Below are 12811 nucleotides of genomic sequence, written 5' to 3'. Positions count from 1 at the left end.
GGGGGGGACACTTTTGACTATTTGTCAAGTAATAGTAGTTTTTTTTTTTACATTTATGATCAATAAATTAAAAGAAGTGTTATAAAAATATCAAAATATTGAAGATGATGGTATTATCATAAAGTAGAGGGGATATCATTATAATAAAAGCAAACACAAGGGGATGTGTATGATAAATAAAATTACAACAGAATGGTGATGAAACCAATGCCATTATGATGCCTAACAGAACTCCCATCCTCGTAAATACCGTCTACCACCCAACACTACATGCATACCCCTAGTACCTCACTCTCCATTGTCCTCTTATGTAACAACTTTCACAATACCAACAAAAATACACTTATATACATATAATAAAAGCATCACTTCTACCAAAAAAAAGTTTGCGGTAGAGTGATAAGTATTCCCTCCTCCTTAATTAAGAGGTCTCAAGTTTGAGTCCTCTTAGATACATAGTTGTCTTTTGTTAGAGAACTGCTTTACCCCTAATGTGAAACTTTCTAGTGTGAATTCAAATTTAGTCGGACTCCAAAGTGCGTATCAGACGTCAGGTTGGAAACAAACAAAAAGCATCACTTCTCCCTTTATATATACTAGACTAGACTAGATAGCTAATTGTCATAACTAAAGTATTTGATAGTGAAGAGCAAACATGTCTGTCTCAAGTTTTGTAGCTCCAATTGTTGGATCAACTTATGTTGGTTTAAAATCAAATAGCTCCAACCTTTTTCCTGCTGCTAAGGATACAATCACTTGGAGTCGAAAAACTATCTCCAATGGCTCTAAAACTTACTGCATGAAGGTAAATTAATTTTCTTCATACAAATTATAGCAAACTTATTTGGGGTGATTTCGACTTCCTAAGGTACATGCATTTAGCAAATTTATTTTAAATTTTATGAGTTCTAACAATTTTTAGCATTTATATTATTGGATCTTTAAAGTTATGAATTCATGTCTATTACTATTTATTAGTATAAATTTATGTTCTGCATCAAAAGTATTGAATTCAAATAAATCTGGTGTTATAAGTTACTTGGAGTACCATTTATTCTTGATTACCAAAATGGTTGTAATTTGTTTGCAAACTTTTAAAATTTGCTTATTTTGAAAAATAATTTTAGTCAAATGTCTTTTTGAAAAATATATTTTTTAGAGAGTAGCGATTTGTCTTTCGCTAATCAGCAGGAAGAGCACTTTTGCAATATTATGACACTAATGTTTGGTCAAAGTTCGAAAAGTATTTTTTTTTTTAGGAAAAAAAGTTACTTTTTTCGGCTTTTAAAAATATTATTATTCGAAAAACACTTATTTGTTCTTAAAAGTTTAATCAAACACCTCAATTTTTTAAAATAATCACTTAAAAATAATAATAAAAAAGGAGGTTCTTTTATATGTAGAGTTCACCATAATTACTAATTACTTTTAAGTCACTTGAGAGAGTACATAAAATTAATTTATCATTCTCGAGCTATAACATCCTTTCTATTCACTTTTCTGATATCACTGTTCAATTAACCCCACAAAGTTCCTCTTTGTTTTACTCAAGAGATTAAACAGGATATAGACAATACTAAAAAGATTGTGTTTTTTTTTAATATCTACTTTGATTGATAGAGGTCTTTAATTGTTCTTTGATCATTTGAAAATGGAATCTTGTTACTGTACTTGCCTTGTTGATTTTACTTGAACCGAGGATCTATCTATACCAATCTATTTACCTTTATAAGATAGCAGTAAGGCTATGTACGCGCTATCTTCCCCAGATTTCACTCGTGAAATTAAACACTGAGTGTTATTATTGTGTGGAATCTCATTGTGTAAGTACTAAATTACAGTTTTAAGTAAAATTATTTGTTTTGGGATATTTCATTCTTGTTATTTTAACTATTTTTGTGTGTATGGAATGAACAGACTTGGAATCCTATTGACAATAAGAAGTTTGAGACACTGTCATATCTTCCACCTCAATCAGAGGAGTCTATTGGAAAGGAGGTTGATTACATGATCAAAAAGGGTTGGATTCCTTGCCTTGAATTTGACCAGGTATATATCAGTGGTCTGTCTTATAGTTAAGTCATTCTCACATTGTTCCGAATATCCTATCCTCGTTCCTGATCCTATCACTTGTAGTACGTCTATACATCCATCTCAACATCTTCATTTTTTATTTTCGCAACTTGCATCTTCTTAACATGGATGCTCTCGAGTCTTGACTTGCTATGATATTTAACATGTATCACTTCTTAAAAATAATTTGTTTGTCTACTAACTTCAAAACAACTTCAGACATGTGATGCTTGAAGTTAGGCTTTGTATAAAACAAAAATAATTGAATTCAACCACATATGATTGAAATTCAATTAAAATTGGTTAGACTTCAAATGTATGTGCCTGAACTTCAGACACATGTTTGAAGTTATCCCAATGTGGGTAGACTTGAAAATTTTCACACACTAAAAATATGACATAAGTGGTGCTCCCAAAATCGAGTATATGTCCTGCCTGTCTCTTGAACGATGAACGTGGGGGACCTAAAATGTCCAATAATTGTGTGGTTCACACGCCAATTATGTGAGAAATACGCTTGAATTATTCACAAGTGTTTTTGAGATTATAATCTCACTCATTATATTATGGATTGTTGCACTATTCCTGCTTCCCATGTAACCGTTTAGGTCAACTGATACCGTGAACTTACCCATCAGTATATAAAAACTAAAAACTCTTTTAACACTTTATATAGTGACTGGCTAATGTTTGCTTTGTGTGTTTTGTAGGTGGGATATGTACATAGGGAAAATAGCAACATGCCAGGCTACTATGATGGGAGGTATTGGACACTCTGGAAGTTGCCCATGTTTGGCTGCAATGACTCTTCCCAGGTTCTCAATGAAATCCAAGAATGCAAGAAAGCTTACCCAAATGCTTTTATTCGCTGCTTGGCATTTGACAATGTTAAGCAGGCGCAGTGCATGGCCTTCCTCATTCAGAAACCTGCAGCATAAAATTTGCTACCTGTTGTCTCAGACTCCTCTCCCTCCTTACAACTTTTGTAATTGTCTTTCTGTTTGTTCCAAAAACAACTTAGCTCTAGCCTTAAGAGGGTTTTTAACTCAGGACCTAAAGGTTTATGGTTGAAATCGTCTTTCTTAGTTTTGAAAAATAATGGAATGGCTAAATGCTATTTACAACAAGGCAGTAAATGGTAATAGCTGTTGAAGGGAAATAAATGTTTTAAGATTTCCATAATGGTGTTTGGTTCTGTGTTAAATTTGTTGAAAGGGGAATATGTTACTTCAGAAAGGGTACTTGGAACACTGATTAATAAAGTTTCCCTGGGAGTAAAAATGACCTCTTTGATAGGGAACGCTAGTTCTGGAGACTGGATGGATAAACCCCCTAAACGACAACAATATTAAGCAAATAGTAGGATATACCAATTTTTCCTGGTCGAAAAAAAGTGAACTAGCCTACTACTACTTTAGGTGTTTTTGTACCTGCGGTGATGTTGCAGATGGGGGGAAAAAAGCATGGCTGAACAAAGAGAGTAAATGGAAATGGTTACACAACTTTATTGCCATAGCACTAGAGATAACTACCCTAAGGCCCCAAGCAAATCCCTTTTCTCCCTATTGGCCTAGTTGTTCCTTCTGACTTTATTATGAAGATAAGTTTTATTCATTAGCATTCAAAGAACAGAACACCCAAAACAAAATGAGGAACTTCATCATTTTGGGAAAATGAGAAGACGGTGAACAGCAATGTAACAAGGTTTCCCTCAACTGTTTAGTGCTCGTTTAATCAGAAATCTTGACTGGCTAGAAAGACACTTAATTCACTTGCAATTACATCCAAGAATGTTCACTCATTTTACACTTATTTTTGGACGATAGTGAGGCAGACCTGAGAAGAAATCAAGGTTTGGGTTCCAGTCCGACCCTATCTCAAGAGATACTGTAAATATTAGTCGTCCTATTTACTCAGTTTTCTATCACTAAGGGCACCAGAGAAAAGTTTAAGTAGCTCCTTTGTGGCTTCATAGATGATGTAATTTCTATTACTTTATATAAATCAACACCGAACAAACAACAGTTTCTAAAAGAAAAGGCCAAATCAATCATATGAACAAAAAAATTAGCCAAAAGAGGATAATGTTCAAACTAAAACAAGAACTAATTTCAACTTGGATCAAAACTATCCATCTACACAACTGGGTCATGTTGATCACTTCTTGAAGACATCAAACAACCACCACCCCAACCCCAAAGAAAAAGGTTTTGGAGAAAAAAACACGTGTCTTAGGAACCCTTTTTCTCGAAAACACTTCCGTTCTCTTTCTTTCCCTGTCAAGACATACTACTCTGTAAAAACCTCATTTTCCATTATAACTAGTTCCACACTGAAGTGAACAATCAGTTATCATGCACACTATCCCACCTGAGTTAATAAGCTGATGCCCCAAAACTGGGTATGATTATGTAACATAAAGAAACAAATTGGCAGATTTCACACCATTGGAACCAAGGGGACGAGTATCAATAAAAGGTATCAGAAAGTGATCAATACAAGACTTGAGTGCACATAGCGAGCAACAGTATAGCCGAATCCAAATGTAAGCTGATTTATGAAGAAGTGCCTTTTTCAGGAGAGATCTGAGAACACATAACACAAGATGTGATGGCCAAATGCACGTTCACATCAGTAACCTCAATGAGATAACATATGGTGTTTAAGAATGCCTGCTTTAAAGGGAGGGAGGGGCACTTGATTAACCAGCTAACCATTTGGCTAGACCCTGAATTAACGGTGCATCTGCTACTGCTCGTCTGCAGTCTGCAGCAAACTGTGAAACTATTGGAGTACTATTATCATGGAGTTCTGAGAAATATAGCACATTACAACCTAAACAGACAATTGAAAATATCTTACATCGTCTCCATTACTTGGACAAAGGGACAGACACATATAAGAAGCCTGGCAGAAAATGCATTTCCATCTGCAGATAGACCGAGAATCACATTAAAAATCATTATGTGTTCTAAGTAGCAAAAACAAAGAAGAACCTTAACATGTAAACGCAGAAACATCGTCGAATAATTGTTCCAACAAATAACCCTACATATCGAAAATATTCATTCCAAATTCAGGAGACATTCAATTTTGAACAAACTTCCAATATCAGACCACATGTTAGCAACACTCATCACAATCTATCCAGCTACAGAACCTTCCCCATGAAAGCAAAGTCGTTTACCTATAAGCTTCATCACTTTCCACTCTTGATTATATCACAATACCTTCTAACACGAAAAAAACTACAAAATGAGCTGGGTAAATAAATTTCCTTTAGAAATACTCCATCTCATTTTATGTGATGCTGTTTGACTGGGCATGGAGTTTAAGACTTGTGGTTTAAAACAAGTCATAGATATTCTCATGGCTATAAATCATCCCATTAAGGTAAAATGGGAAGCTTAAAGTTAAACTATTTCTAGATATAGAAATATATTCGTTCATTCTAGGACAGACTAAAAGAAAAGTGCAACGCATAAATTGAGAGAGAGGGAGCACCATTTTTTTTATCACTCTTTCAGAGGCAATTTCTCTCATGTTATTGGAACGTTTATCTGATGAAAGACTGTTCTTTTATTCGTCAGTAATATCACATTTCAGTAAGCTCTAAAAAAAGGAGTGCTTCCAATCTTTTGATTTGTTGAGAACAGTAGAAAGACTGATTTACAAGAGCCAGTAGAAGTGTTTAAGAAAAGAAGAATTGCCAGCAACAATCCAACATTGGCTACAGGGTTAAAAGGAATAGGGATGATACCAATATATCGAAGTATCACCTTATTTCCCAAAATACAAACTGTCCTTGATGCTTAGTCAATCAATTGGAGGAAGAGTCAAATTTATCCAGTAAATAATGTGAACAGATTGCAGCAGGAAACAGAGATTCTTGGAGAAGAAATTGGAAGTATTACTACTACTTACCTTGAAATGCCAGTAAGAGCAAGGAGAAAATCCAAAGAAACTCAGACTGGAACTTTAGAAAGGTGTGAGGAAAAATTGACAAGGTGGAGATCACAGTATTCATCCTTGGGAGGAAGGGTGACCCTAATCAACTCTGTCCTAGATGCCTTCCTACCTACGATGTCTCTTTTTCCTTTGCCTAAGTGTGGAGAAGAGACTGGATGCATTAAGAAAAGAAGGATTCCCATCTGGTCAGATGGATAAAGGTGATTATCAGCAAAAGAGATGGCGTCTGGGTATGAGGAACCTGAAGAAACAAAAACAATGTTTCTTAATGAAGTGGCTATGGAGGTTCACTAGAGAAGAACAAGCATTATGGTGTCAGTGCATGGAGATCTATCAGAAAATTGTGGTGGAACTTTAGTGAAGAACTGAGATATAATGTGAAGGATGGAAGGAGAACTTTGTTCTGGGAGGATTTTTGGCTGGAGAAAGGTAACCTGAAGCAGTTATTCCCTGATTTTTTTTAAATTTTTTTTTGAGATAAATATTCCCTGATTTATTTGGCACAAGTATACAAAAGAGTGAACTTTACAGGTAGTTTGGTCCACACAAGGCTGGACCCAACATTCAGGAGAAGATTGCAAGATTGGGAGATGCCAAGAATATTAGAATTCTTCAAAACTATGGAGCAGAGGAATGGCCTACAGGAGGGTGCAGACACCTTAAGGTGGCCAAAGCATAGCAGTGACATTTACACAGTCAAGTCAGCCTATAAAGATCAGAATCAGGCAGACTCCCAACTAACATTGTGGCCATGGAAACACAATTGGAAAGTCAAGATACTACATAAGTGGCATGTTTTAGATGGCTGGTGGTTAAGGAATCTGTTGCATAGGATAATCATAGAAGGAGGTCATGCAACTATGTTCAAGATGCTACATGTGTGGACAGGATGCAGAGATAATCAGCCATCCGTTTTTACATTGAAGGGTTACTAGACAACTATGGAACTTGTTCACCAGTCTCATAGGCATCAGATGTGTAATGCCAGGTAGACGACCTTCTGTATGTTGAAAAGCTGGAACAATGAAGGCAACTCATTCCAGAAACAACAAATTGTAAAAAATATCAATTTATTTCTTTGAGCTAACCATTTATTTATACAGTTGTAATAGCACAGACAAAAGAGTATTGATCTTCATGAAGACAGAAAGAGAAAGAGAAAAGACTTATCAATTAATTACCCTTTGAGCAACATGAAATATTTTGTGGATATTTGCTTTTACTTTTAATGTATAATTCTGGGGAAAAATCTGTGTTCTTGTTGTTTCCATTTATTCTTCCTCTGGTTGTTTAAGAAATAGAAGTCAATTTTTTGACCCTACAATAAAAGAGTTGATCAAAAAAATGAATGACAAACATGAGCTCGTCCCTCCCCCAAGGCCTAGCTCAAGTGGCAAAAGGTGGAGGATTTGTGGCTTAGGTCGCAGGTTCAAGCCCCACACCATGCAAAGCGAAGCCCGGTATTTAAGTGGAGAAGGGTAGAGGGGCGGGACCATTATCCACCGAGTTTAGAAGGCTGTGATTGGTCCAAAGGGTGGGTCACAGACAGATTTCTCGGTTATCAAAAAAAAAAAAGAGCTAGTCCCACTCATTTTTTATAAGCGCAATTTTGGACCAAATCCAAACGGAGGGAAAATTTGTTCAATTTTCCATAGTTGAGGGGCAAAGCTGAACCAATCCACCAGTGATAAGGCTATGTTTGGGACTAAAGTCAAAATAAGGGCAATTTTGCTCTATTTCCCATGGTTGAGGGCATTTTTGGCCCTTTTCCCTTCTTAAAATTCAAAGTCGTACTTTTGGTGAGACGCGAGCGTAAAAAGTACTAGCATAAGGAAAAGATTCTACGGATAGAAAGAACCCCTTCTGTTTTGAAAAAAAAAAGAAGCACAAAGCACTTTTGGCCTTGGAGAAGCTTGGCCAAATAGGCTATTGAACTGGAAAGGGACTTGCACAAGAACCTTTTCAGCAAAATCAGCCTATAATTTGCCATGGAAGGAAAACGACCAAGTGGTGTTAAATGAATAGTTGTTCCAAAATGCTCCCAGGCATGTCTTTCGAGAACTTTTTGAATCCTACTCTCTAAGGCTGTAGAATACACCTTTCCGACGAGACTTCAACGGATTTTAACCTCTTTTTTGTTAGCCAACAGTAATCACCCTCTGTGATCACTAAAACATTCGTTTGATTAGGTCTTACAAAACAATATGGGGGAAAATAGAATTTATTTTGCAGTTGGCTTTAAGTCATCTGATTTAACAAGATTGACTACCAGAATAGAAACCTGGTTTGACTGGGTGGAGAGAAGCAGGAATTTGATGCTTAGAAATACATTCAACAAGAAAACCATGGAATGGTTAATCTTCGTTCTGCAAGAAGCTTTTAGGGACTCCAGAATGCATACAAGAAGGTGGAAGCTTAATGAAAAGTTTGCAGATTTTTATTGCTCCAGGAAACAAAATAAGTTTGGGAGATTTATAAGCATTGTAACAGTAGAAGGAGGGAATAGATCAGTTATTATAATGAACTTGCTAGGATATGGGGTGACATTGCATTAAAGATAGACAACTTCATTAAAAACCAAAAGGAAGCACCTACTACAAGTAGACCTAGATTGACAGATCCAAATATTCTCTATGTCAACTGTCAGAACCAGTATATGGCAAGCAAAGGTAGCATCTGAATCAGAAATCAGTCATGACAGGGCAAAGATGGCCACCTCAGTGGTTGACACAGAGCTACAACAAGGTTTATTGGGCAGGTGGTTGGTTGGAAGGTTTGGTGTGATGAGAAGGAGACACCCACTCTTTCACACATCAGAAGATGGGTCATTAGTTCACGGAAAAAGGCATTTGGGATCAACATTTACGAGATGGGTGGAAGCTCCTTCCTTTTTGAATTTCCCAACAAACACGTGGCTGAACATGTCCTTCATGGAGACTGGACGTGGAAACAGTTGAAACTCCATCTTCAATGGTGGACACCAACAGGGGGATGCTGCACTCAGCGCAAAAGTTCTACCTGGATAAGAGCTGTGGGCCTTCCTTTGCATCTATGGACGGAGAATGCTTTCAAAGCCATTGGTGACCAATGTGGTGGATAGATAGAAATGGAGGAAGAAAGGTCTCTTAAGAATCACCTGAGATGGGCAAGGTTGAGAGTTAAAGGCGATGGGGTGAACATTCCGAGAGATGTCAAGTTATCGGAGAAAGGACTCACCTTTTTTATTCTGATCTCGCCAGAAACTCAGGCATTAGTAATAACCAGAAAAAGGAAGAAGTCTATGGGTAAGAACCTTTGGGTATTAGAGGATAACAGAGGAAGAAACAGAGATCTATTTGCTGGAAGAGATAACAACAGGCACGTGAGCTCTGTATTCAAAACAACAGCTGGCACGCATTCTGGACATGTGCACAAGAGGGTTAAATGAAATCGGGCCGGTTTGGGAGAAAAGAAATGTCTAAAAGAAAAGTGTTTTCAGTTAAGGGAGGCCCAACTTCACTTAATGAAGCCCCTTAACTTTTTAAGAAAGACCAAATCCTGGAGCTTCATCAGACAAAAGAGGCAGTACATATCAAACTCGATCCTATGGTGATTGAACTCGAAGCAAATTTACCTAAGGGTGAATTTTTTGACAGCATCGTTGGAGAGCCAATCACAGAGGAGCAACAGACTTTATTAGTAGAATTTACAAACCAGGCTGAGAGTGGGGAATTCATTGATGTAATAACAACTACAGATGATGAAAGACCCAATTTTTCTCCGATCAATTCTCTAAACTTATGGCTTTTGGCTAAGTCAAAAGCTAAAAGTCAATCCAAACAGGCTCTAAATCTAGAATTATGGTTAGTGAGGATTTATATAGATGACTCCAACTAGTTTAGTATTAAGGTGTAGTTGTCTTTTTCTTTTTTTTATGAATAAGTATGTTGTTGTTTGTGTCTTTTTACATTTTTTCTGAAAAAGTGTAGATTATACAATGTTTCACCTACCTTAGACTTCTAATAGCTTGTTTGGTCAAGCTTCTAAAATCAAGTTACATTAATAAGTGCTTTTCAAAAAAATACTTTTGGTCAGAAACAATTTGTGTTTGACCAATAAATTCAAAAATCACTTCTGAGGAGTAATTAATGTTTGACCAGGTTTTCTAAAAGTGCTTCTAAGTTATAAGTGTGTTTTGCTCAAAGTGGTTTTCAAAAAAGTACTTTTGGGGAAAGCAATTTCATTTAGCTTCTGAAAAACAGTTCTGCTACTTTCCAGAAACACTTATTTTCTCCTGAAAGCTTGGCCAAACACCTTACTTTTTAAAATAAACACTTTTGGGGTAAAATAAGTTTGGCCAAACAGGCTATAAGTATTATAAGTATCTATCAGTAAACAATAAATGCTACACCACGAAGTCTGGAACATTTGCACTAAGCCATTAATAATTTCAACCAACCTCTTCAGGTAAGACAAAGATAACCATAAGGAGAATTCATCAAATTATAAGGAACATAAGCCTAGTCTGGGTTAATATGTTATCCGGAAAAGCACATTGAATGACGGACTCACAAGCTAATTTGCTCAGACTCTTCACTTTCAGTACCGCACCCGTGTCGACACGGCGTGGGTGTGGGTGTGGAATCTGTACCTCATCTGGTCAACTAGTTTTCGGTACTTTGACCAAATTCGGGGAAGATATTATGGATGAACAATGACTTCTATAAGCAAAACAAAAACTAAGGTGAAATTGAAGAAAATGAAATACCTTGTATATATAAATTTCTATTGTCGCTCAATTTCCTTTTATCTCCTATCAAGATTCTCCTCAAGTTCTCCACATAATATTTCATAATTTAGGTTTTATAACTTTATTTTTAGATATTTGAATTATTTTTAGCCGAATCCCCACACCCGTATCCACACATGGATCCATATCCCGAATCTTAAAAAAAATTAGTTCATAGAGCATCTGAACTCTAGATCCGCACACTCATCGGACACTCACACCTGAATCTAAGCAACTTAGCTCACAAGCACCAACAACTGTTAAAATTAATTCAAATATTAAGGGTGAACTTGAGAATCTTGACTATTGATCCATAACTTGAATCACAATAGTATAAGCATGCATCGACAGAGCATCAATGCTCCTTTGCACTCTCGGTTAATGCACAAACGGTTTCCACTCGTTCCCATGACTGTCAGATCTCTTGCACACTCTTCAAAGTATACCACCAAAATCAGCAAGCAAATGCTTCCCAGACACATAATTCTTTCTAAACAATCTTTTCATGAACACGACACAACACAAGGACAAAGAACAGTGCCACAATATATGAGGATAATTTTAAAAGAAAAGCTCTTTAGAGGGAATATTTCTTCAAATGAACTTTTAGATTATCTAATTTATTTAGAAGGGGTGGCAGAATTAAAGCTTGAAAAACAGCTGCTTCCGCAACCAGTCCCCTGAGTCAAACACTTTGTTTGACGCCTAATTAAACGCATATAAGGTTAAAGGTGCACATGTTATGCACTCAAAACTTCAAATGATAAACACAACTTACTACTACAGTAGGTTTTCACTGTATGTCTGCATTTTTCTTCATAAATCTTCAAACAAATCCAAAACAACATACTTTGCTGATATATTTCTCCCTAATCAAATAACATACAGCTCACTACCTTTTATCTGCCAGCAAACATCATAATTCTATTCAATTTACTAGGATATGCATACAATCAACTTTCTAATACTCAAAATTCCACAACTAACCCCAAAATAAATGTACTAAGCTCTTGGCTTTATAGAGAAAATTAGAACCCTAACCTGAAAAGCTCAGCGGTTGCACTCAGCAGGCAAGGGCCTATTGAACCCACCACGCCTATTCATGTACTGTCGAGGCTGGCGTTTGGTGACTTTTCTTACAGCACCTACATCATTTCCAGCCACTGGCTTTCCTTTTGTAGAATCAAACCCTACTGGTATCCCAAATTTCTTCATCATCTCAATCTCATCCTCATCCATCATCTCTTCTACTCCTTCACCAACATCCCCACTCCCACTCCCATCCTCCTTGTCCTTGTTCTTTTTCTTCTGTTTCTGTTGTTCTTTGGCTATCCCATCCACAAAATCCGAAACTTCTCTGCGCCTGTCCCTATCCCGTTCACCATCATCTTTATGCCTTTTTCTTGGAGGACTTTCAGCTGAGGGACTCCTGCGGCGGTGGTGACGGTGGCGACGGTCAGTAGGAGAACGGGAACGAGAGGTAGAACGGTGGCGGTGTCGGTGCCGGTCAGTGGAAGGGGAACGAGTACGGGAGCGGGTATGCCGAGTAGTTCTGTTAAGGTCAGGGGTAAAAGAATGTTCACGGTCTTCCCGATCTCGTTTCCGATCTCTGTCTCTATCCTTGTCCCTTTCTCGGTCACGCTCACGATCCCGTTCACGGTCGCGGTCGCGGTCTCGAGTTCGATCACGGTCCGCCATCGTTCCTTGCAGAGTGAGGAGTGGACTAGGAGGGGTTTTTTTTCTACAAAGAAGGGATAGTGTTCTATTCGTCTCACCCCTGTTTGTAGGTTGAGACAATTAAATGAAAGGTATCAATTAAGTTTGGGTTTTGTTTTTGGTGATATTTTGACCAAGAAATTGTCAAATTCACTTTAAAATGTAATTCAGTAAATTTGGGACCAAATTAATATTTTCTAATTTTTCATAAAATACAAAAAAAACACTTCATTTTTCAACTTTTATAATTCTATCCAAACCATTTAAAAAGAAAATAAAATTTTC

At 36.9% G+C, this 12811-nt stretch overlaps 2 protein-coding genes across 4 annotated transcripts; one reads left to right on the top strand and one right to left on the bottom strand.

Moving 5' to 3' along the window:
* Nucleotides 1-632: 632 nt before the first annotated feature.
* On the top strand, nucleotides 633-3277 carry LOC102580042 (ribulose bisphosphate carboxylase small chain clone 512-like). Its single transcript, XM_006344469.2, has 3 exons — nucleotides 633-805; nucleotides 1918-2049; nucleotides 2784-3277. The coding sequence occupies exons 1-3, from the start codon at nucleotides 656-658 to the stop codon at nucleotides 3009-3011; spliced, it is 510 nt and encodes a 169-aa protein (XP_006344531.1). The 5' UTR covers nucleotides 633-655; the 3' UTR covers nucleotides 3012-3277.
* A 1180-nt stretch (nucleotides 3278-4457) lies between these two features.
* On the bottom strand, nucleotides 4458-12602 carry LOC102579511 (U4/U6.U5 small nuclear ribonucleoprotein 27 kDa protein). 3 transcript variants are annotated; one of them, XR_367070.2, is made up of 3 exons: nucleotides 11852-12602; nucleotides 4936-5002; nucleotides 4458-4857 (listed from the first exon to the last, which is right to left on the bottom strand). XR_367070.2 is itself a non-coding variant. In XM_006344468.2 (2 exons), exon 1 carries the CDS (start codon nucleotides 12506-12508, stop codon nucleotides 11861-11863), a length of 648 nt encoding a protein of 215 aa, XP_006344530.1. In that variant the 5' UTR covers nucleotides 12509-12602; the 3' UTR covers nucleotides 4461-5002; nucleotides 11852-11860. The 3 variants fall into 3 exon arrangements, 1 of the variants encoding a protein (XP_006344530.1); XR_367071.2 differs by having other exon boundaries at nucleotides 4458-4849; XM_006344468.2 differs by having other exon boundaries at nucleotides 4461-5002.
* Nucleotides 12603-12811: the final 209 nt, after the last annotated feature.

The sequence above is a fragment of the Solanum tuberosum genome, unplaced genomic scaffold (genome assembly GCF_000226075.1).
Source record: "Solanum tuberosum cultivar DM 1-3 516 R44 unplaced genomic scaffold, SolTub_3.0 scf00058, whole genome shotgun sequence".
Lineage (NCBI taxonomy): Eukaryota > Viridiplantae > Streptophyta > Magnoliopsida > Solanales > Solanaceae > Solanum > Solanum tuberosum.
Note: the sequence above shows the minus strand (reverse complement) of the source record. Positions and strands in the feature narration are given on the sequence as shown.